At 46.3% G+C, this 26,303-nt stretch overlaps 2 protein-coding genes across 2 annotated transcripts in view; both read left to right on the forward strand.

Annotated features, from left to right (window-relative positions):
- The window catches only part of LOC122942515 (oocyte zinc finger protein XlCOF8.4-like), a gene marked incomplete at its 3' end in the record, with an annotated part of 64,338 nt that extends 45,364 nt beyond the window's left edge, over window positions 1–18,974 (forward strand). The window contains exon 7 of the mRNA XM_044300181.1: window positions 18,568–18,974. Coding sequence (XP_044156116.1) covers window positions 18,568–18,974 — 407 coding nt within the window. The remainder of the gene's footprint in view (window positions 1–18,567) is intronic.
- Window positions 18,975–19,031: 57 nt separating this feature from the next.
- On the forward strand, window positions 19,032–21,159 carry LOC122942520 (gastrula zinc finger protein XlCGF71.1-like; the record flags this gene model as incomplete). Its single annotated transcript, XM_044300187.1, has 1 exon — window positions 19,032–21,159. A coding segment is annotated over one exon (786 nt), but the record flags the coding sequence as incomplete, so codon positions are not given.
- Between the last annotated feature and the right edge of the window lie 5,144 nt (window positions 21,160–26,303).

Genomic DNA, 26,303 nt, shown 5'->3' on the forward strand with positions numbered 1-26,303 from the left:
ACCATGTCCCATTTGAAGCCCCCCTGATGCACCGCTAGAGTAGAAACTCCATAAAAGTGACCCCATCTAAGAAACTACACCCCTCAAGGTATTCAAAACTGATTTTAAAAACTTTGTTAACCCTTTAGGTGTTGCACAAGATTTAATGGAAAATAGAGATACAATTTCAAAATTTCACTTTTTTGGAAGATTTTCCATTTTAATATTTTTTTTCCAATTACAAAGCAAGGGTTAACAGCCAAACAAAACTCATTATTTATGACCCTGATTGTGTAGTTTACAGAAACACCCCATATGTGGTCGTAAACCACTGTACAGGCACACGGCAGGGCGCAGAAGGAAAGGAATGCCATACGGTTTTTGGAAGGCAGATTTTGCTGGACTGTTTTTTTTGACACCATGTCCCATTTGAAGCCCCCCTGATGCACCTCCAGAGTATAAACTCCAAAAAAGTGACCCCATTTTAGAAACTACGGGATAGGGTGGCAGTTTTGTTGGTACTAGTTTAGGGTACATATGATTTTTGGTTGCTCTATATTACACTTTTTTGTGCGGCAAGGTAACAAGAAATAGATTTTTTGGCACGTTTTTTGTTTGTTATTTACAACATTCATCTGACAGGTTAGATCATGTGGTAATTTTATAGAGCAGGTTGTTACGGACGCGGCGATACCTAATATGTATACAATTTTTTTTATTTATGTAAGTTTTACACAATGATTTAATTTTTAAAACAAAAAAAATGGTTTTAGTGTCTCCATAGTCTAAGAGCCATAGTTTTTTTTAGTTTTTGAGCGATTATCTTAAGTAGGGTCTCATTTTTTGCGGGATAAGATGACGGTTTGATTGGCACTATTTTGGGGTGCACATGACTTTTTGATCGCTTGCTATTACACTTTATTGTGACGTAAGATGACAAAAAATGGCTTTTTTTACACAGTTTTTGTTTTTATTTTTTTATGGTGGTCACCTGAGGGGTTAGGTCATGTGATATTTTTATAGAGCCGGTCGATACGGACGCGGCGATACCTAATATGTATACTTTTTTTTATTTATTTAAGTTTTACACAATGATTTCATTTTTGAAACAAAAAAAATCATGTTTTAGTGTTTCCATAGTCTGAGAGCCATAGTTTTTTCAGTTTTTGGGCGATTATCTTGGGTAGGGTATGATTTTTGTGGGATGAGATGACGGTTTGATTGGTACTATTTTGGCGTACATGCGACTTTTTTGATCACTTTTATTACCTTTTTTGGAAAGTAAGGTGGGCAAAATTTCAATTTCCTAATAGTTTTTATTTAATTTTTTTTATGGCGTTCATCGTGCGGGGAAAGTAACATGACCGTTTTATAGATCAGGTCGTTACGGACGCGGCGATACCAAACATGTGTAGGGAATTAAATTTTTTTCATTTTTAATCAGTGATAAATGTGTTTTTTTATTTTTACTTTTTTTTCACTTTTTTGAACTTTTTTTGACCCAGACCCACTTGGTTCTTGAAGATCCAGTGGGTCTGATGTCTGTATAATACAGTACAGTACAATATATATTGTACTGTACTGTATTTTACTTACACTTTGTCTGAACAGATCTCTGCCTTCAGCACAGATCTGTTCAGCACCATGGACAGCAGGACGCCTGAGACGGCGTCCTGTTGCCATGGGAACCTTCCCCGCCTGCGCAGTACTGGTCAGAACTTTGCAGACGGGGAAGGGTAAGGAGGGGGGCTGTCTGGGGGCTGTCTCCCTCTCCATCGGGGGGCTGCAAAGGCACTGCAGCCCCTCGATGGAAGAGGGACGGAGCTCCCTCTTACTGTTAACTTTTTCCATACAGCGGTCCGTACGGACCGCTGTATGGAAAAGGTTGAACGGCTGACATCGCATCACCGATGTCAGCCGTTTATACCAGGGTGCCAGCAATGTGCTGGCACCCTGGTATACCCACTGTCCACCAACGAATTTTCAAGGGGAGGCGGGCGGTGGATCGCGATCCCGCCTGCCGCACCGCCCGCCTCCCGCACCGCCCCCACCGCCCACAACTTCCCCCCCCCCTGCACCACCCGCCGGCAAAAAATCATGCAGGAGGTGTAAAATCTATGTTTGAGGGACACTAAAGTTTCTGATCAGAAACTGCAAAAAGCGCAGCAAACCGCAGGTCTGAATTGACCTGCGGTTTGCGGCGATCGCCGATAGGGGGGGGGGGGTCACATGACAGGATGTGATTTCAGCCAGCATCCAGTTCCCATTAACCCCGGCGGCGCCGGAATCCGCATTTAAAGTTAGGATGTACCGGTACGCCCTGAGTCCTTAAGGACTCGGGAAATAGGGCATACCGGTACGCTCTGCGTCCTTAAGGGGTTAAATCTCAATCTGCTGAAAAACCGCTGCAGATCCAATTCAATCTCAAACCAGTCAGTGTCAATTGTAGAACAAAAAGACAGTCCATGTCTCAAGACTGATTTGATCAGCACTCAGTTCAATGGATGACATGTTCACCACCAGCTGGTTTATTTCTTTTGCGTGTGTCTTATCGGTCTCTCTCGTGCTCCCTGGATGTGACCTGGATATACAGGAGGAGGGAGATCTTTTCTGGGCCCTGTGGTGTTTCTTGCCGCCACGTCGATGCTTCCTTCCATTGTGTGTTTTGTTTTTCCAAACGTCCGCAACGTGTTTTGCATTTTGCGGACTGCACATTGCTGGCACTAAAAGAATATGCCTATTCTTGTCCGCAATTGCGGACAAGAATAGGACGTGTTCTATTTTTTTCGGGAATGGAATTGTGGACCCATTGCCTCCTCGATATCCGACATCATCAAGAAAAATCTTGCCGCCTCTCTACCATCATTATGCCGAATACTTGTATAAAGTGACTCGACATCGCAGGTGGCAATCCACATGTCGGGTTTCAACTGTAGACCATTCACACGGCGCAGAAAGTCAGTTGTATCCTTTAGGAAAGATGGCAGTTGTTCAACTAGAGTTTTCCGAATGGAATGAATAAGCTCGCAGTCTGGTTCACATAAGTTGCCCATACCAGAGATGACGGGACGTCCCGGTGGGCATGTTGGATGTTTGTAAACTTTTGGCAACATGTACAGACTTGCCACCATCGGATGGTCCAGAACCAGAATACTGGCCTCTTTCTTAGGAATGATCCCATTCTCATAGGCCTTCTGAACTGTGTCACTAAGATCTTTCTTAAATTGTTCTCCAGGATTAAAGGTGAAACGTTTATAACAGGCAGTGACCTTGAGCGGTCTAAAAACATCCTTTTCATATTGTTTCTTCGGCCAGATTACCACATTCAAGCATTTGTCTGTGGATTTAAAAACAACATCTTTCATGTTTTTTAGCTCTCAAATCGCTCTTCTCTGTAGGGATGTCAGATTAGACTCGTTATGATTAATGGCCTCAATATTCTGAAATTCTTTTGTCACAAGTTGTTCAAACGCATAAATGTTTGGATACAAATTGAGAGCAGGGAAGCAGGTGGATTTGGGTAAAAGTGATTCTGGAAACCTACTTCTCTTTGTGGGGTCCTTGGTTTCCTGTTCCTCCAATAGTTCCAAAAGAATGGTAGCTGCAGGGTCGACATGCCACACACGGTAGTACAGCAAATTTTCTGTTTCTTATCTTTTGCTCCTGCCTTTCCAGCGATTAACTTTGAAAGGTCTTTTTTACCTTGATATACTCACTGTGTTGGTAGTGGCAGGTGCATGCTCCCTTATTTTGTTTTTTGCTGCAGCCTGTGTAGCCAGCTGACTCTGTGGCTTCCTCTTTGTCCTCTCTTTTGGGGGGGGGGGGGGGTTTCTATTTGCTGCTAATTTTATTGACCATTGTTCTATGTATTTTTGTCATATTGAATAAAGACATTTTATTATCTCTATACGGAGGTTTGTGTTTACTTGGTATCAGTAAAACTTTAGTGCAAGAAATAGTGCAAATATTTGGAAGGCTCCCGACCCGAGGATGTTAAATGGCATGGGTTTTAGAAAATACATGCAGGGCTCCCACTATTGATCTCTTGAGGTAGTATGAAGTTACACATCACTGCAATGTCATTGGAATTTTTGTGAGACCCTTTAAAGGAGGTAGGGTTCCCACTTAACCTGAGAAAGTGGAAAAAAGGTTATTTGGCGCTGGTGGGCGCAACTTGGAGATAGTTCTTGGCTGGGGCGGAGTCCTGACAAAACATGACCCTGTGGGTGTGGACAAAACAGAGAATGGGCCAACAAGTTTTCACCCTTCAAGTCAATCCACGTTGATGCTCCAGTAGTCCTTCATTTTTCACAGCATGAGGTCTCTTACAGGAGGGGCTGGAAGTCTTCCTCCTGGATCCCATAGTTGTGTGCGCAAAAGTCCTTCTTTCAGCTGTGTGACATCCTCATTGCTGTCACTGCTAGCTCTGGTGCTCGCTGCAGCTACAGTTCCACTAGAAGCTTCATCTGTGATCTCCTAGTGGCCTTCTGTGGCAGAACTCCTCTCTGGAGGATCCTCTCTAAGCCTTGGCTTTCTCCTGGTAGATGAAAAGTTCTCCGGACAGCAATAAAGGATAGACCCTTGGTCTTTCATAGCAAGGAGATCCGCATTCGGTGGTGGTTCCGGAGTGCATTGAGCAGTATCTGACTCCTCACTGGTGGATAAGTCCCTTTCAGTGGTCGGAAGATCTGGTAGTATCGTATCAGGTGTGCTGTCTTCAGCAGGCGGCTGAGAGGCGTTTTTGGAGGCTCCCTGCAATTCCCTTTCTCTGCGTTCTTTTTCCTCCATTATTTCTTTATATGTTTTTATGCTTTTTCTTCTTTCTGATAAGTCAACTTCTCCGCTAAGCATCCTCTCTATCTTTTTACTTTCTTCGTCTTTATCAAGCCCTGTAATGCACTCCTTCTGCGGGCCTTCCATCGGGCAAGGTCATTCTGCCATGTGCCATCCTCCTCTTTGAGTAGATCACTGACATACTGCAGATGTTCTTGGTGGTCTAATCCTGAATAACGTGGGAGCCAAGGTACCCCAAAGTAGTATGGCATTGTAAGAGGCATGATGCATGTGGCTGCAGCTGCTGGTGGATCGCTGCAGTACCGGTGAGTGTTATCCTCACTGTCAGACATGGCTCTTGATACCCTGTACCAGACTAGAGGGATCAATGTAAGCTAGACTGCAATTTAAGTCCCATGCATACCAGGGAAACTGTCTGAGCCTCAAGTTATGCAGCAGTCTCTTATGCTGTTTGAAGACTCCGCTGGCAGGGTTTCCCAAGGGCATCCATCTAGCCCTTCCCCAGCGGTGGAAGACATAGAATGCACTGACGCACAACCACTTATGTTTCCTGATGATGAGGACATGGGAATACCACCTCAGCATGTCTCTAATGATGACGAAACACAGGTGCCAACTGCTGCGTCTTTCTGCAGTGTGCAGACTGAACAGGAGGTCAGGGAGGAAGACTGGGTGGAAGACGAGGCAGGGGACGATGAGGTCCTAGACCCCACATGGAATGAAGGTCGTGCCACTGACTTTCACAGTTCGGAGGAAGAGGCAGTGGTGAGACCGAGCCAACAGCGTAGCAAAAGAGGGAGCAGTGGGCAAAAGCAGAACACCCGCCGCCAAGAGACTCCGCCTGCTACTGACCGCCGCCATCTGGGACCGAGCACCCCAAAGGCAGCTTCAAGGAGTTCCCTGGCATGGCACTTCTTCAAATAATGTGCTGACGACAAGACCCGAGTGGTTTGCACGCTGTGCCATCAGAGCCTGAAGCGAGGCATTAACGTTCTGAACCTTAGCACAACCTGCATGACCAGGCACCTGCATGCAAAGCATGAACTGCAGTGGAGTAAACACCTTAAAAACAAGGAAGTCACTCAGGCTCACCCTGCTACCTCTTCTGCTGCTGCCGCCTCGGCCTCTTCTGCTGCTGCCGCCTCGGCCTCTTCCTCCGCCTCTGGAGGAACGTTGGCACCTGCCGCCCAGCAAACAGGGGATGTACCACCAACACCACCACCTCCGTCACCAAGCATCTCAACCATGTCACACGCCAGCGTTCAGCTCTCCATCTCACAAACATTTGAGAGAAAGCGTAAATTCCCACCTAGCCACCCTCGATCCCTGGCCCTGAATGCCAGCATTTCTAAACTACTGGCCTATGAAATGCTGTCATTCAGGCTGGTGGACACAGACAGCTTCAACCAGCTCATGTCGCTTGCTGTCCCACAGTATGTTGTTCCCAGCCGGCACTACTTCTCCAAGAGAGCCGTGCCTTCCCTGCACAACCAAGTATCCGATAAAATCAAGTGTGCACTGCGCAACGCCATCTGTGGCAAGGTCCACTGTGGCGAAAGCCACTTCGCCACGGTGTTTTGGAGCGGGCTGTTTGCCCGCCTCCTGCCCCAGGATTATGGCCCACACTAACTTTGAAGGAGAAGATAGACCGGCCGCACAGCTTAAATCTGTGGAACTGTTTTGGGCAGAAAAGCCATGCTTGCGGCCGGCCAAATGTGACTTCCATGGAATTCGGGAACCCCTGCTCAGATCTGGGTGATTTTTGGATATGTTGTTCACCCAGATCAGAGCTATCCATGAATGTATAAATTATGGGGATATGTGGGGTTTTGGGGCATTTTCTGTGTTTGGGGGAAAAATGTGTGTTTTCTGCATGTGAGTGATTAAGTTAGCCCATTACGTTTGATAATTGTATTTTGTGGATTGCGTCTCTGTGTTAGTTAATTGCGTCACAGACGATGCTCATTGTATTTTGTTGATTGTGTTACAGACAGAGGGAAGGGGATTTTGTGTACAATTGCTGGGAAGGTTCAATACTGTAAATGCATGTGATTGGCTAAAATATAAACTGTCACAGCCTTTTACAAGGGCCCCAGGGGGAGTGTCCCTTGCTAGGAGACCTGCATAAAGGGCTGGAAAATAACCCATTAAAGAGCTCTGCTTGACCTCAAAACGAAGTGTCGTCTCGTTCTTGGGGGAATTGGATTGTATGCTGATTGCCAGGAGTGTAAGCCGATTGTATGCTTTTCCTGTTCCGCGGTTTCCAGGATTCGTGTAGTTTGCAGTTCGGCATACTGGTGCTTGCAGTAGCTGCCTGTGCATGGAAAGGAGGATATCGTCTGAACGGAGTTGTGTGCTGAACGGTCCGCTACATCCACCTAACCACAGATACGTGGACCAGTAAGCACGGCCAGGGACGCTATATCTCCCTAACTGCACACTGGGTAAATGTAGTGGCAGCTGGGCCCCAGGCGGAGAGCTGTTTGGCGCACGTCCTTCCGCCCCCAAGGATCGCAGGGCAACATTCTTTGCCTCCTGTTGCCACCTCCTCCTACTCAGCTTCCTCCTCCTCTTCTTCCACCTGCTCATCCAGTCAGCCACACACCTTCACCACCAACTTCAGCACAGCCCGGGGTAAACGTCAGCAGGCCATTCTGAAACTCATATGTTTGGGGGACAGGCCCCACACCGCACAGGAGTTGTGGCGGGGTATAGAACAACAGACCGACGAGTGGTTGCTGCCGGTGAGCCTCAAGCCCGGCCTGGTGGTGTGCGATAATGGGCGAAATCTCGTTGCAGCTCTGGGACTAGCCGGTTTGACGCACATCCCTTGCTTGGCGCATGTGCTGAATTTGGTGGTGCAGAAGTTCATTCACAACTACCCCGACATGTCAGAGCTGCTGCATAAAGTGCGGGCTGTCTGTTCGCGCTTGCGGCGTTCACATCCTGCCGCTGCTTGCCTGTCTGCGCTACAGCGTAACTTCGGCCTTCCCGCTCGCCGCCTCATATGCCACGTGCCCACCAGGTGGAACTCCACCTTGCACATGCTGGACAGACTGTGCGAGCAGCAGCAGGCCATAGTGGAGTCTCAGCTGCAGCACGCACGGGTCAGTCGCACTGCGGAACAGCACCACTTCACCACCAATGACTGGGCTTCCATGCGAGACCTGTGTGCCCTGTTGCGCTGTTTCGAGTACTCCACCAACATGGCCAGTGGCGATGACGCCGTTATCAGCGTTACAATACTACTTCTATGTCTCCTTGAGAAAACACAGGGCGATGATGGAGGAGGAGGAGGAGGAGGAAGAGGGGTCATTTTTAGCACTTTCAGGCCAGTCTCTTCGAAGTGACTCAGAGGGAGTTTTTTTTGCAACAGCAGAGGCCAGGTACAAATGTGGCAGGCCAGGGCCCACTACTGGAGGACGAGGATGTGGAGGAGGATGAAGATGAAGCATGGTCACAGCGGGGTGGCACCCAACGCAGCTCGGGCCCATCACTGGTGCGTGGCTGGGGGGAAACGCAGGACGATGACGATACGCCTCCCACAGAGGACAGCTTGTCCTTACCCCTGGGCAGCCTGGCACACATGAGCGACTACATGCTGCAGTGCCTGCGCAACGACAGCAGAGTTGCCCACATTTTAACGTGTGCGGACTACTGGGTTGCCACCCTGCTGGATCCACGGTACAAAGACAATGTGCCCACCTTACTTCCTGCACTGGAGCGTGATAGGAAGATGCGCGAGTACAAGCGCACGTTGGTAGACACGCTACTGAGAGCATTCCCAAATGTCACAGGGGAACAAGTGGAAGCCCAAGGCCAAGGCAGAGGAGGAGCAAGAGGTCGCCAAGGCAGCTGTGTCACGGCCAGCTCCTCTAAGGGCAGGGTTAGCATGGCAGAGATGTGGAAAAGTTTTGTCAACACGCCACAGCTAACTGCACCACCACCTGATACCCAATGTGTTAGCAGGAGGCAACATTTCACTAACATGGTGGAACAGTAGGTGTGCACACCCCTCCACGTACTGACTGATGGTTCGGCCCCATTCAACTTCTGGGTCTCTAAATTGTCCACGTGGCCAGAGCTAGCCTTTTATGCCTTGGAGGTGCTGGCCTGCCCGGCGGCCAGCGTTTTGTCTGAACGTGTATTCAGCACGGCAGGGGGTGTCATTACAGACAAACGCAGCCGCCTGTCTACAGCCAATGTGGACAAGCTGACGTTCATAAAAATGAACCAGGCATGGATCCCACAGGACCTGTCCACCCCTTGTGCAGATTAGACATTAACTACCTCCCCTTAACCATATATTATTGTACTCCAGGGAACTTCCTCATTCAATCCTATTTTATTTTCATTTTACCATTATATTGCGAGGCAACCCAAAGTTGAATGAACCTCTCCTCTGTCTGGGTGCCGGGGCCTAAATATATGCCAATGGACTGTTCCAATGTTGGGTGACGTGAAGCATGATTCTCTGCTATGACATGCAGACTGATTCTCTGCTGACATGAAGCCAGATTCTCTGTTACGGGACCTCTCTCCTCTGCCTGGGTGCCTGGGCCTAAATATATGACAATGGACTGTTACAGTGGTGGCTGACGTGAAGCCTGATTCTCTGCTATGACATGCAGACTGATTCTCTGCTGACATGAAGCCAGATTCTCTGTTACGGGACCTCTCTCCTCTGCCTGGCTGCCTGGGCCTAAATATATGACAATGGACTGTTACAGTGGTGGGTGACGTGAAGCCAGATTCTCTGCTATGGGACCTCTCTCCAATTGATATTGGTTAATTTTTATTTATTTTATTTTTATTTTTATTCATTTCCCTATCCACATTTGTTTGAAGGGGATTTACCTACATGTTGCTGCCTTTTGCAGCCCTTTAGCTCTTTCCTGGGCTGTTTTACAGCGTTTTTAGTGCCGAAAAGTTTGGGTCCCCATTGACTTCAATGGGGTTCGGGTTCGGGACGAAGTTCGGGTCGGGTTCGGATCCCGAACCCGAACATTTCCGGGAAGTTCGGCCGAACTTCTCGAACCCGAACATCCAGGTGTTCGCTCAACTCTAATGCTAATTGAATAGCTTACTTGACAGTGCATGTAAAATTCCAGTGTTAAAACACGATGAATACCTCCAATAGTTCTCCTCATACAGCTATAAATATAACCGCTTCAACCAGTAAGTTTATGTCACCACAATTCCGGATAGTGATACAGGTTCCTACCTGAGTCCCGGCACTGCGTCTCGCTGCTGTGTCAGCCAGCCAGTCCTTCCACGAGGTGCGTGAGATGTCGATTACTTCGGCGTTCTGTCACGCACGTCTCAGCTGGATGACGTCACGCTTGCCGGACTGAATAGACGGGACTGGTGCCTTGGCAATAGCGTATATTGCTGTATAAAGCGGTGGTTCAAGCTGAAGGTTTTATTCTCACATGACCATGCGATTTATAAATAGAGGTTCCGTAGGTTGAGTGGGTGCTTCCTCCTATCACCAGACGCGTTTCGGGGTGTCTGCACCCCTTTCTCAGTGGAAATCAATATTGAACTGTGGATGGTGGCACTATGAGTGTTATGTGCCTTTAAGCAACAATTGTGTGCAGGACGTGCCATCAAGTGATTCACCCCATCAATAGGTTTTCATTGGTACCAATTTGTTATTTTATGCTATTTGTATTTTAGTATACGTTATGTATTTTATGTATTGGACACAGCAGGTCCTACTTTAATAAATTTATTGTGCATCCTATGGTCCAAGTGTTGTGAGTGCTCACTCCCCTTCTTTTTCCATACTACCAATACTACTAACACTACTTCTGGCCGGATAGTTGGTGCTGCTACTACCCACATTCTGGCATTGGGTCTTTCGTTTGGAACCCTTCCATAGTCTGGACATTTTTGGGCCTCTCAGATAAAATTGTGCACTACCCTGTGTATTGGTGTAGTAAAACTGCTGCTACTTTGAATATAATCAACAACCCCAAATTCCCCCAAAAATGATTAAAAAAAAACGTGTAAAATAGGGAAATGAATTTGGGCCTAAAATCGTTTCACTCCCAGATACTTTTGTTTGCTGGCCTGTGTATTGGTGCTGATCACCTATATGCTGGTTTAATGAAATTGAACAAGTCGCAAAAAAATTACGTTGCAACCCTGTGTAAATAGAATTCACATAAACGCACCACTGCCGCTTGTGGCTCAATTTATGTTAAACACGCACAATGTGGTATTGCTTCTTTGGAATCCCTAGTCTTTCCCTTCACTCTCCTTGGCAAAAACCTTGATTGATTGATTGATTTCTGACTCTACAATCATTTTCCTGGCAGACATTGTGTGTGACAATCGCCCTCATTCACAGCCCAGCACAGAATTGCATCCTGCTCATTGTGCTAGGGCACCTCCCTGCCTGCTGCAGCATTTATTACCTCCTAGGCTCATAATCAGAGCAAGCCCTCCCCCCTCTCAGGGTCATGTGTGACCCCTTCTTTTTACACCCTAGTGCTTTTTCCCCATCGACATTCACTTGTCATCTGTTAAAAATGCAAAGTTTGGACCGAACTCAGTCCAAACTGGTTCACTTATTCTTAGGTTTATAAATGAATTGTAAGCACTTAGAAATTCATGAAAATAGCTGTGGGCCATGCAGTTTGTTTTCTTGAGAGTGACAGTGAGAGTGTGCACAGTGTCCTAGCTGCAGTGATGATTATGATGTTCAGTAGAGATGGCCTTGCGGTCCGCCCGGCGGTCGTTTCGTGGCGAACTTTGTGCGTTCACGATTTGCCGAACATGCGAACATATGGCGATGTCCGCCGGCGCCATATTCTTTTGCATTGCGCTGAACTTTGACCCATTACACATCCATCAGGTGGGACAGGACAGCCAATTGAGACGTTTCAGCACATGGACACACCCCACCCTATAAAAGAACCCGAGCTGGAAGCCATTTTACATTCTGTTTTGCCAGTGTAGGGAGATGTTGCTTCGTGGAGCATGGACACACTGTTAGGGACACCAAACGCTAGCTAATAGGGCAACAAAAGTCCTTTTAAGGACTGGTATAGGTGTGCTATCGATAGGTGTGATATACTGAGGGGTTTGATATACTTATACTGTACTTTCTAACATAGAAAGTATATTATAGTGCATTTGTATTGTGCCGCAGTTGTGTGCAGTTCTGCTGCGATACCGCAGCTCTTTAGAGGGACAAACGCTATTGGAACAACTAATTGCAATGGGTGGGATATACCTGTTGCCCCCCAAAAAACTGATTGTGGGGTGTGATATACCTATAATATACTTTCTAACATAGACAATATAGAGTACATTTGTATTGTGCAGCAGTTGTGTGCGGTTCTGCTGCAATACTGCAGCTATATAGAGGGACAAATGCTATTGGAATAACTAATTGCAACGGGTGTGATATTGCCCCCAAAAAAACTGAGGGGTTTGATATACCTTCTTCCACAAAATACTGATTGAGGGCTGCGATATACCTGTTGCCCAAAATAAACAGGGTGGTGTGATATAGCTGTTGTGGCAAAAAAATAGAGGGGTGTGATATACCTGCTTCCACGAAATACTGATTGAAGGCTGCGATATACCTGTTTCCGCAAACTACTGATTAAGGGGTTTGATATAGCTGCTTCCACCAAATACTGATTGAGGGCTGTGATATACCTGCTTTCACAAAATACTGCTCTTCTCCAGGGACCTAGGCACAGGGTCATTAAATAAAATGACAGGCAGAGGAAGAGGCAGGCCGTTCCACAGGGGTGGTAGGGGTCGGGCAGGTTCACCAGGTCAGAGCTTAAGTGGGAAGTTGGAAAAGGCGCATGCGATTAATTCAAAGGACACACCAGAGTTGGTTGAGTGACTCATTCAGCCTTCCGCTTCTGCACCCTTCTCACTCTCTGCTGTGTGCACCCCCAAAGACATCACCACCACTACCACCACCATAGCCCCTCCACTCGAGTCAGAGGAATTATTTTCCCATCCATTCCCAGACCTTACAGATGCGCAGCCATTCTTGACATCGGATGAGGAAGAGGAGGTAGCAACGGCCACCACCCAGCGATCTGACGACAGTACCCAGATCAGCTCAAGAAGAGAGATCCCCGCTGTGGCTGCCTACTCCGAGATCTCAAATGTCAGTGATCGTGAAGGTGACGATGATGACGTGTCGGTGGATGTCATGTGGGTGCCCACAAGAGAGGAAGAGGAGGGGAGTTCAGAGGGACAGACGGAGCAGCAGAGAGAGAGAGAGAAGAGGAGGAGAAGCAGGCAGAACTCTCAGGGCACAGGAGGCAAAAAGCAGACTGCAAATGTATCTGGAGTGAGCTATCAACCATGCACGGTCACTTCTGGCGCTCCCAGGAAGCCGGCACATGGCTCCGCAGTGTGGGCAGTCGCGGTAAGCCCAACAGTCACCTAAGGAAGACCACCTTAGGCTACTTTCACTCTTGCGTTTGGTGCAGATCCGTCATGGATGTGCACAAACTCATCCTTTCAGATAATACAACTGCATGCATCCGTTCTGAACGGATCCATTTGTATTATCTTTAACATAGCCAAAACGGATCCGTTCTGACACACAATGTAAGTCAATGGGGACGCATCCGTTTGGCTCAGTTTCATCAGACGGACAAAGCGGAATGGAGGCAAAACGAAGCCAAACTGAGCCAAACTGATGCATTCTGAGCGGATCCTTTTCTATTCAGAATGCATTAAGCGCAAAACTGATCCATTTTATACCGCTTGTGAGAGCCCTGAACGGATCTCACAAACGGAAATTAAAACGCCAATGTGAAAGTTGCCTTAAGAAGGCACCTGGCCTCCCATCACTGAGCCGAGTCGGAGCAACTCCGTCAGAACCCACAAAGCCACACTCCCGGCGCTCCACATCCTGCCTCTACTCCTCTCTCCTCCTATTTGTCCTCCACTTCACCTTCTACTGTGCCGTCGTCGCGTTCATCTGGCAAAGGGCAGTCTTCCGTAGCCCAAATGTACGGGCGTAAAAAGTTATTGACACTGGATAACCCTCTTGCCCAATGGCTGACCACTGGCTTGTCTAAACTGTTAGCTCACCAACTGCTACCATATAAACTGGTGGACTCGGAGGCCTTTAGAAAATTTGTGGCCATTGGCACACCACAATGCATGGTCCCCGGAAGGAAATATTTCTCCCAGAAGGGCAGCGGCAAGTGAATATATCTCTGGCACACAGTGTCGGTGCCAAGATTCATCTGACTACAGGCACGTGGTCTAGCAAACACGGGCAGGGAAGGTACATAACTTTTACTGCCCACTGGGTGAACCTTCTGACGGCCGTTAAGCATGTAACCCATGGTCCCCGTGTGGATTTGCTGTTACCACCACGGATTGCATGTAGGCCTGCCTCGTCTGCTCCTTGGCTGACTCCTCTTTTTCCACTGCTACCGCCTTTTCCGCTGAGCCCCCAAGCTCCCCAGAACCTATTTGATGTGCCAGGTGAGACGTTGCCATGCTGTGCTGCGGCTGTTGTGCCTGGAAGCCAAGAGCCACACCGGTCCTGCACTGCTTTCAGCTCTGCGGTCACAGGCCGATCAGTGGCTAACCCTGCTTAATGTGACAGTTGGTAAAGTGGTGTGCGACAACCAGGCCAATCTGCAACAAAGCAAGATGACACACGTGCCGTGCATGGCACACGTCCTGAACTTAGTTGTTCAGCCATTCGTTGCCAAATACGCCGGGGTCCAGGGCGTCTTGCGGCAGGCCAGGAAAATATATGGCCATTTTAGAAAATCTTACACGGCTATGGCTTGCCTTGCTGATGTTCAGCGGCAGCACCACCTGCCCGTCAGATGTCTGATTTGTGACAGCCAGACGCGTTGGTGCTCCACCTTGTATATGCTTGATAGGCTGCTCCAGCAACAACATTCTGTACACAACTACCTGTACGAACTCTGCAGCAGGACAGGTTCTGGGGAGCTTGGTTTCTTTTCACTGTGCCAGTGGCTGCTCATGCGCAACGCATGCAGACTTCTGCGGCCATTTGATGAGATCACCAAACTGGTCAGTCGCAGCCAGGGCGTGTTCATTGACATCGTACCTTACGCCTTCTTTATGGAGCGTGCATTGTGTTATGTCATTGATTAAGCCATCGAGGAGCAGGAGCTGGAAGATGAGGAAGTAGCAATGCTGAATGAATTCCCAGGGGGGGCTACTCCATCTGAGACAAGTCAGCAGGAGTCTAAAGAGGAGTCAGAGGAGGATGGTGGCTGGGGAGGGGGGTGGATGAGGAAGAGGAAGAAGAGCAGGCTTTGAGGGGAACTTTAAACTTTTTGGGGATCCCTGGTGTTTTTCGTGGCTGGGGGGAGGAGACCGAGTACGATATTCTCCTGGGCGATGAGCAGGAGCCAGGGCGCTCCACCACTCCCAATTTAGTGCAAATGGGGGCCTTCATGCTCCAGTGATTTGAAGAGGGACCCCTATATTAAAAGCTAAAGGGCGAGGACCAATACTGGGTGGCAACCTACTTAGACCCCCAGTACAAACACAAAATAGCGGACATGTTATCAGCATGACAGAGGGCTGGCAGAATGCAGGATTTCCAGGCCATGCTGTGAGAGGTGCTGAATTCTGCTGTTGCGGGCACTGGCAGAGGAATTTCCACCCACAGCGAAACAGGTGCGGGTACCAATCATACTGCGCCTGCAAGAAGTGGGCAGTTTGAAGATGTGTTGGTCATTTTGTATATGAGATCATTTTTACAGCTAACCAATTGACAGCCGCCCTCTGGATCCAGCCTCAGGGAACGCCTAGACCGACAGGTGTCCGACTACATCGGGTTAACGGCCAATGTGGACGCTCTGAGAAGCAAGGAACCCTTGGACTACTGGGTGTGCAGGCTTGACCTATGGCATAATTTGCCATGGAACTCTTGGCTTGCCCCTCCTCAAGTGTCCTGTCCGAAAGGACATTCAGCACAGCAGGCGGGATAGTGACGGATAAGCGCACTTAGCTTAGCTCACGACAGTGTGGACTACCTCACATTTCTAAAAATGAATGAGGCATGGATCTCGGAGGAATTCAACACCTATGACGACCACGTGTAATTGAATTTCCTCATGCCAGCCCACACATATCCGCCACCACCCATAACAAAGAATGATCCTTGTCTTATGTATATACAGCGGCATAAAAGGCCTTTTCCGTCAGATGAATGCCTAATTTTTGGGGCCTGTACTCCAGTGGCCTACAGTAAAATATTTATCCAGTGACCGCCTAATGCACCTTCAGACACATCATCACAAGATCTTTTCTGTCAGGTGAATGCCTAATTTTTGGGGCCTGTACTGGCCTACAGTCAAATTTTTATCTGGTGATCACCCAATGTACTGTACCTCCAGCCACATCATCACAAGTTCTTTTCTGTCAGGTGAATGCCTAATTTTTGGAGCCCTGTACTCCAGTGGCCTACAGTAAAGTTTTTATCCCGTGACTGCCTAATGTACCTCCAGCCACAGCATCACATGTTCTATTCTGTCAGGTGAATGCCTAGATTCTGGGGCCTGTACTCCCGTGGCCTAAAATAAAAAAATTTAGGCTCCAGCAGGGCACATTTTTGAGAGTTTCCCTTTTAAGATGCATAAAAATGGCCCCTGAATAAAATACATTTTTTTGTGGGAATTTTTGCCAATGATCCCCCTCTGGTATGTCCCTGTCCATGTTGTGGGACTATTTGTGCATTTCTAGTAAGTATTTGGTGGCTGCAAATATGAACTGAAGGTTTTTCAGGTTCACCTGCCGATGTTCGTCCATCACTAATGTTCGGATCACTTGATTATTCTTTAGCTCTATATGTTGGTTGTGTAATCGGGAAGAGCTGCAGAACAAGGCTACATTCACACAACAGTGAAAAATGGCTATCACACAGCCATTTTGAAAATGAATTGAAGTCAACGAAGCTACCGTATTCACATGGCTATTCGAAGTGGACCCCATTTAAATCAATGGGACCATTTTATTGGCCATTAGACAGGAGTGCATTCATTTAACCGCAGTTTGAAAAGGGTACTCTTGTCGAAATTGGCCTTATCAGCTTGCACGCACAGAGGCAGTTGTTCCTCTCTTGATGCTGAACTACCTGTGCTACCAACACGATGACTTCACCATGTGCTCCCATAATTACCACTAGGAACGCATGGTGGTGTCACCCCACTGGCAGTGCAGGTCTAGTGTTGTGCGACTCAAAGTATCCAAAGTAGACTTTGATCCTAATTTCAGAAAAAATTCTATTTGTTGCCAAGCTGAATTTCCTTGTGCACTTGTTTGCGGAGAGGCAATCCACTCCAATTTTGATTTAAAAAAACCCACCAAGGGACCTGCGGTGAGCGTGAGGACTACAAGACGAGAGCAGATGGCCTCTCCGCGAGCAAGTGGAAGAGGTGACTATTTGTTTAAACGCCTGGTTAACCCCTGAAAGGATGAATGTGAGGCACAGATGCCCGCAATCTGCATTGAACTCAGTCTCTGAGAAGTTAAATGATGGGAGGTGGCATGATCGCCGTTCCTCGTCATTGCGCCCACTCCATACAATGGAAAGCGATTTGTGACAAAGTAATTTGTAGCGTAAATATAAATTCTTGTCGAAGTTCAGCTAAGTTCATCTCTATGCAGGTCCTTCAGCATCAGGAGAAGAGCCTGCATATTTTTGCCTTAAAAATAAACATTGCAAATTATTACTGCTAAAGGCTACTCTGGAGGACATGAAAAACTGACAGTGTGTCATGTGCATGTAGCCTTAAGAGGTAATACAAAAAAGTCTCACCACTTAACATCAGATATTTTCTACTTGCTGATCAATGAAGACCCGAAGATCTCCTGACCCAAGTGCCTAATTCTGCATATATTAACAATAGTAATTATATCTCAAGGAAAAAAATCTTGTTCAGAAGCTCCCCAATGGTCAGTGACATCTTACTGTGCTTCCTACTGGCCCTTCTGCTCACCTTCCTCTCTCCGAGTCCAGCTCCTTTATCTGTCATCCATTATAGCCCAGGTCTCATTCCCCGGCTTGCACTCTCACCAGCAGCAGGTGTGATACACTAATCTCATTAGATCTGCTTGGCTGAGTGGGAGAGAGCACAGACCAGAGATAATCCCCCGGCCTGTGCGCTCTCCTCAGCTCATCAAGAGCGATTACATCATTACATCATGTCTGCTGCTGGGAAGAGCATGATGTGCTCCGTATTACTATTTAATTTTATTCATAGTACAGGAACCTCACTACTTTAAGGGAGACACTAAGGGTCAGCACTACTGCAGCCCTCCTACTACTACTGCACAAGGGGGGCAAAACTAATGTGTTAAACCACTAAGAGGCACCATTATTGTAAGGGGGCATAACTACTGTTTGGAGACATCAAAGGGGCATTCTACTGAGTGGGGGCACTTTTTGAGCATCAGTTCTGTGAAGAGGGCACTAAGAGGGAAGTTGACTGTGAAAGGGACACTGAGGGGAGTTAACTATTGTGTTGGGAACTAAGGGGGCATTCAGCGCCTCTTGTCCAGTGCTAGGAAATGTTTTATTTATATATCTTTTAAATGACTAATTGGTTGGGGATTACAGGGAAGTTTTTTAAGGTGGGGGGCCAACTTTGTCTAGTTATGCTCCTGTGTCTACTATTAGATTGTGATCTGTTTGGCCACCACTGTTTTAGTCACTTGATACTTGAATTTGTGCACCATGCCTTGAACTTTTAATAGAATTTTATGATATATTATTCAGTAATAATAAATGTGTTTTATCCTTGGCAGATAACTGTACTGGGATCTCTGAGAAACATCTGGTATCTTCAGATTTTGAAGTAGATGGTCATGGTATCACGCGAGATGAAGAACATGCCAATATCCAATATATACCCTCATCCAATCACAGAAAAAATGTATCACTTTATCCTATTAAACCGGTCCGATTTTCTGATTCATCACAGACTGTAACACAGAATAAAAGTCAGCGAGGAGGTGTTAAACTTCAAACAGCTCATGTAAGAGAGAAGCCATTTTCATGTGTAGAATGTGGAAAATGTTTTAGATATAAATCGAAACTTGCCACACATCAGAAAACTCACACAGGGGAGAAGCCATTTTCATGTTCAGAATGTAGAAAATGTTTTAGATATAAATCAGAACTTGTCACACATCAGAGAATTCACACAGGAGAAAAGCCATTTTTATGTTCAGAATGTGGGAAACATTTTCTCTGTAAATCACATCTTGTTTCACATCAGAGAAGTCACACAAGGGAGAAGCCATTTTCATGTTCAGAATGTGAAAAATGTTTTCATCATAAATCAGCTCTTGTTACACATCAGAGAAGTCACACAGGGGAGAAGCCATTTTCATGTTCAGAATGTGAAAAATGTTTTCATCAGAAATCAGGTCTTGATACACATCAGAGAAGTCACACTGGAGCGAAGCCGTTTTCATGTTCAGAATGTGAAAAATGTTATCAACAGAAATCAGATCTTGTTACACATCAGAGAAGTCATACTGGAGAGAATCCATTTTCATGTTCAGAATGTGAGAAATGTTTTACCCGGAAATCATCTCTAGTTAAACATCAGAGAATTCACACAGGGGAGAAGCCATATTCATGTTCAGAATGTGAGAAATCTTTTCCTAACAAATCAGCTCTTAATAGACATCAGAAAATTCACACAGGGGAGAACCTATTTTCATGTTTAAAATGTAGAAAATGTTTTAACCATAAATCAGCTCTTGTTAGACATCAGAGAATTCACACAGGGGAGAAGCCATTTTCATGTTCAGTATGTGGGAAATGTTTTAGCGATAAATCTGCTCTTGTTATACATCAGAGAATTCACACAGGGGAGAAGCCATTTTCATGTTCAGAATGTGGGAAACGTTTTAACGATAAATCAACTCTTCTTAAACATCAGAGAATTCACACAGGAGAGAAGCCATTTTCATGTTCAGAATGTGGGAAATGTTTTCATCGTAAATCAGCTTTTGTTAGACATCAGAGAAGCCATTTTCTTGTTTAGCCCGTTGGTGATTGCCCCTACTTGTTTTATGGTGGCCAGTAATTGGCTTTATTCCATCAGATAAGTTTTTACTAGGGCTCTTGGACATGGTAGTATGGCCAAGGTGCCCGTTATGCAGACCAGAAACAGCAGGTCTTTAATATACAGGCACCAATCATGCGCACTTCATATCACAGATGAACGCGGACCCATTGACTTGAATCTGTCTGACTTCCCCAAGATACAGCAAGGTTTGGAGCAGAGGCACAGATCGAAGCGCTTCCGTAGGATTTCTATCCATGCATCCACACCAAACAAAATGTATCTTGCGGATCGTGCACCCATTGAAGTGATGTTCGTGTGCAAAAGCCCTTTCAGAGAGCTAAAACATCACCTTGCTTTCAGCTACCAGAGGTAGTTTAGGGCTTGGAGTGGTGAGAGCCGCCCAAACACTGTGAGAGCTCCCCAAAAATTGATGGTCTCCTGTATTCATTGAAGGACAGGTCCAATTTTATATATCTCCTCTAAACAAAAATTTGGTGAGAGGAAATAAAAACAAAAACAAAGGCACCACTAAGCCTGTGATTGGTATCGGGTCCCTCCATTCCTATAAAACTGCAAATACAGGGGTCTATGGGAATGTCTATAAAATAGAGCTGGATTCTCATAAGAGCTGGTGTCCAGACATGTGGATAAAAAAAATGCGTCATTCACACTTGTAAATGGCCAGTGGAATGACAGACTGGATGTCTGCAGGCTTTCCACTGAACACGAGGACAGCACAGGGGTAGTAATAGAGAGAGGGGCCACCACTGATAAGAGTAAGTCTGTCTGTGTGACACATGGTAAATCTGTGGGAGTAGTGTATCTTTCAACCATACCTGACGAAGCTTAAAACCAGGGCCTGATATAAAAAAATAACGATCTACCTATTCCAGCCCCGGTCTGTTAACATAAAAAATATATATATTATATCAAATATGGACTTATCAGGAAACCCTCAGCTCTGGTCTTAATGGGCACATTTCATCAGTAATGTGCAAGTTCTCCCAAGAAGTGACCGAGGCTAGGATTGCCTAATTACATAGAAGCCATTTCTCATCTTCCTAAAGGAATATCATCTTAATCTGTACACCCTGACACTGTTTCTTAATATATTGTGTAGGTGATTGCCTGTTTTGTGCACATAGTGGTTTCTACCTTGCCAGGCAGAGGCTGTTTTGGTGCACAAGCTTCACATTTGGAGGCCCCAGTTACAGTGATGTGTAATTGTTCCACCTGCCAAGATATATCAAAATCTATATACTGTATATAAAGGACGTATATATATGTGTCTGTGTATGTATGTATGTTCCGCGATAACTCAAAAATGCAACCGATTTCAACAAAACTTGGTATACACATCCCTTGCTCCCTGGAAAGAAATCTTGTTGGGGTCACAGCTCTCTAGGACATACCGTTCCTGAGATATTCCCCAAGAATGACCTGCATTAGCCAATATAAGCCTGCCAGTCTTTAACTCATATCCCAACTGCAATACACGCTGTCATATGTCCCTTATCAGCCAATAGAAGCTTGCAGGCCCTTAGTCTCCACATACACACAGTTTTACTCCAGGTTTCCATAACAACCCAGCAATTTTTCTTCACTGCTGTAGGTCAGCTTTAGGCTAGGGCTGCACGACACACAGGGCACAACTACACTGCTATGTGCATCCATCTTGGATGAATTTTTTGCAACTGTAGTGTCGCAGTGCGACTCCATAGCCTTTCGTTATAAGATTGTTGTGCGACATTGGTACGACAAAATGTCACGCGACATATGTCGTCATGTAGCCCTAGCCTTAAAGGGGCAGGGCGCTGTGGAGGTCACCGTTAATGGGGCAGGGGCCACTAATTGTGGAGGTCACTGTTAACCACCTCCGGACCGCCTAACGCACGGATGCGTTCGGAAGGTGGTTGATTCATTCCTCCTGGACGCATCCGTGCGTCATCTCGCGATAGCCGAGATTTCCTGTCAACGCGCGCACACAGGCGTGCACGTTCACAGGAACGGAAGGTAAGCGAGTGGATCTACAGCCTGCCAGCGGCGATCGTTCGCTGGCAGGCTGGAGATGTGATTTTTTTTAACCCCTAACAGGTATATTAGACGCTGTTTTGATAACAGCGTCTAATATGCCTGCTACCTGGTCCTCTGGTGGTCCCTTTTGTTTGGATCGACCACCAGAGAACACAGGCAGCTCAGTAAAGTACCACCAAACACCACTACACCCCCCTATCACTTATTAACCCCTTATGAACCCCTGATCACCCCATATAGACTCCCTGATCACCCCCCTGTCATTGATCACCCCCCTGCAAGGCTCCATTCAGAGGTCCGTATGATTTTTACGGATCCACGGATACATGGATCGGATCCGCAAAACGCATACGGACGTCTGAATGGAGCCTTACAGGGGGGTGATTAATGACAGAGGGGTGATCACCCATATAGACTCCCTGATCACCCCCGTCATTGATCACCCCCCTGTAAGGCTCCATTCAGACGTCCGTATGATTTTTACGGATACATGGATCGGATCCGCAAAACGCATACGGACGTCTGAATGGAGCCTTACAGGGGGGTGATCAATGACAGGCGGGTGATCACCCCATATACACTCGTTGATCACCCCCCTGTCATTGATCACCCCCCTGTAAGGCTCTATTCAGACGTCCGTATGATTTTTACGGATACATGGATCAGATCCGCAAAACTCATACGGACGTCTGAATGGAGCCTTACAGGGGGGTGATCACCTCCATATATACTCCCTGATCACCCCCTGTCATTGATTACCCCCCTGTCATTGATCACCCTGCTGTAAGGCTCCATTCAGACGTCCGTATGATTTTTACGGATACACGGATACATGGATCTAATCCGCAAAACACATACGGACGTCTGAATGGAGCCTTACAGGGGGGTGATCAATGACAGAGGGGTGATCACCCATATAGACTCCCTGATCACCCCCTGTCATTGATCACCCCCCTGTAAGGCTCCATTCAGACGTCCGTATGTGTTTTGCGGATGCGATCCATGTATCCGTGGATCCGTAAAAATCATACGGACGTCTGAATGGAGCCTTACAGGGGGGTGATCAATGACGGGGGTGATCAGGGAGTCTATATGGGTGATCACCCCTCTGTCATTGATCACCCCCCTGTAAGGCTCCATTCAGACGTCCGTATGTGTTTTGCGGATCCGATCCATGTATCCGTGGATCCGTAAAAATCATACGGACGTCTGAATGGAGCCTTACCGGGGGGTGATCAATGACTGGGGTGATCAGGGAGTCTATATGGGTGATCACCCCTCTGTCATTGATCACCCCCCTGTAAGGCTCCATTCAGACGTCCGTATGTGTTTTGCAGATCCGATCCATGTATCCGTGGATCCGTAAAAATCATACGGACGTCTCAATGGAGCCTTACAGGGGGCTGATCAATGACAGGGGGGTGATCAGGGAGTCTATATGGGTGATCACCCCCTGTCAGTGATCACCCCCCCTGTAAGGCTCCATTCAGACATTTTTTTGGCCCAAGTTAGCGGAATTTTTATTTTTTTTCTTACAAAGTCTCATATTCCACTAACTTGTGTCAAAAAATAAAATCTCACATGAACTCACGGAATCCAAATGCGTAAATTTTTTTAGACATTTATATTCCAGACTTCTTCTCACGCATTAGGGCCCCTAAAATGCCAGGGCAGTATAAATACCCCACATGTGACCCCATTTCGGAAAGAAGACACCCCAAGGTATTCCGTGAGGGGCATATTGAGTCCATGAAAGATTTAAAAAAATTTTAAAGTTAGCGGAAAGGGAGACTTTGTGAGAAAATACAAAAAAAATCAATTTCCACTTGTGCCAAAAAAATAAAAAATTCTATGAACTCGCCATGCCCCTCATTGAATACCTTGGGGTGTCTTCTTTCCAAAATGGGGTCACATGTGGGGTATTTATACTGCCCTGGCATTTTAGGGGCCCGAAAGCGTGAGAAGAAGTCTGGGATCCAAATGTCTAAAAATGCCCTCCTAAAAGGAATTTGGGCCACTTTGCGCATCTAGGCTGCAAAAAAAGTGTCACACATGTGGTATCGCCGTACTCAGGAGAAGTTGGGGAATGTGTTTTGGGGTGTCATTTTACATATACCGATGCTGGGTGAGATAAATATCTTGGTCAAATGCCAACTTTGTATAAAAAAATTGGAAAAGTTGTCTTTTGCCAAGATATTTCTCTCACCCAGCATGGGTATATGTAAAATGACACCCCAAAACACATTCCCCAACTTCTCCTGAGTACGGCGATACCACATTTGTGACACTTTTTTGCCGCCTAGGTGGGCAAAGGGGCACACATTCCAAAGAGCACCTTTAGGATTTTACAGGTCATTTTTTACACATTTTGATTTCAAACTACTTACCACACATTAGGGCCCCTAGAATGCCAGGGCAGTATAGCTACCCCACAAGTGACCCCATTTTGGAAAGAAGACACCCCAAGGTATTCCGTGAGGGGCATGGCGAGTTCCTAGAATTTTTTATTTTTTGTCACAAGTTAGCGGAAAATGATGAATTATTTTTTTCTTTTTCTTACAAAGTCTCAAACTCCACTAACTTGTGACAAAAAATAAAAAATTCTAGGAACTCGCCATGCCCCTCACGGAACACCCTGGGGTGTCTTCTTTCCAAAATGGGGTCACTTGTGGGGTAGTTATACTGCCCTGGCATTCTAGGGGCCCATATGCGTGAGAAGTAGTTTGCAATCCAAATCTGTAAAAAATGACCGGTGAAATCCGAAAGGTGCTCTTTGGAATGTGTGCCCCTTTGCCCACCTAGGCTGCAAAAAAGTGTCACACATCTGGTATCGCCGTACTCGGGAGAAGTTGGGGAATGTGTTTTGGGGTGTCATTTTATATATACCCATGCTGGGTGAGAGAAATATCTTGGTATAAGACAAAATTTCCCATTTTTTTTTATACAAAGTTGGCATTTGACCAAGATATTTATCTCACCCAGCATGGGTATATGTAAAATGACACCCCAAAACACATTCCCCAACTTCTCCTGAGTACGGTGATACCAGATCTGTGACACTTTTTTGCAGCCTAGGTGGGCAAAGGGGCACACATTCCAAAGAGCACCTTTCGGATTTCACCGGTCATTTTTTACAGATTTTGATTGCAAACTACTTCTCACGCATATGGGCCCCTAAAATGCCAGGGCAGTATAACTACCCCACAAGTAACCCCATTTTGGAAAGAAGACACCTCAGGGTATTCCGTGAGGGGCATGGCGAGTTCCTAGAATTTTTTATTTTTTGTCACAAGTTAGTGGAATATGAGACTTTGTAAGAATAAAATAAAAAATAAATCATCATTTTCCGCTAACTTGTGACAAAAAATATAAAGTTCTATGAACTCACTATGCCCATCAGTGAATACCTTAGGGTGTCTACTTTCCGAAATGGGGTCATTTGTGGGGTGTTTGTACTTAACCTCAGGAAACATGACAGGTGCTCAGAAAGTCAGAGCTGTTTCAAAAAGTGGAAATTCACATTTTTGTACCATAGTTTGTAAACGCTATAACTTTTACCCAAACCATTTTTTTTTTACCCAAACATTTTTTTTATCAAAGACATGTAGAACAATAAATTTAGCGAAAAATTTATATATGAATTTTACAACTGAAAGTGAAAAATGACATTTTTTTGCAAAAAAATTGTTACATTTCGATTAATAACAAAAAAGTAAAAATGTCAGCAGCAATGAAATACCACCAAATGAAAGCTCTATTAGTGAGAAGAAAAGGAGGTAAAATTCATTTGGGTGGTAAGTTGCATGACCGAGCAATAAACGGTGAAAGTAGTGTAGTGCAGAAGTGTAAAAAGTGGCCTGGTCATTAAGGGGGTTTCAGCTAGCGGGGTTGAAGTGGTTAAAGGGGCGGTCACTGTGGAGTTTACTGTTAAGGGGGCACGGGCCACTATTGAAGGGGCATCTGCGTTGGAGGTCACTGTTAAAGGGGCGTCACTGTGGAGGTCACTGTTAAAGGGGCGGGCACTGTGGAGGTCACTGTTAAAGGGGCAGGCACTATGGAGGTCACTTTTAAAGGGACGAGCACTGTGGAGGTCACTGTTAAAGGGGCGAGCACTGTGGAGGTCACTGTTAAAGGGGCGAGCACTGTGGAGGTCACTGTTAAAGGGGCGAGCACTGTGGAGGTCACTTTTAAATGGGCGGGCACTGTGGAGGTCACTGTTAAAAGGGCAGGCACTGTGGAGGTCACTGTTAAAAGAGCATTCATTGTGGAGGTCACTATTAAGGGGAGTTCACTGTTAAAGGGGCGGGCACTTGTTTAGGTCACTGTTAAAGGGGCAGGCACTATGGAGGTCACTTTTAAAGGGACGAGCACTGTGGAGGTCACTGTTAAAGGGGCGAGCACTGTGGAGGTCACTGTTAAAGGGGCGAG

This window comes from Bufo gargarizans, chromosome 6 (assembly GCF_014858855.1).
Source record: "Bufo gargarizans isolate SCDJY-AF-19 chromosome 6, ASM1485885v1, whole genome shotgun sequence".
NCBI classification, from domain to species: Eukaryota; Metazoa; Chordata; class Amphibia; order Anura; family Bufonidae; genus Bufo; species Bufo gargarizans.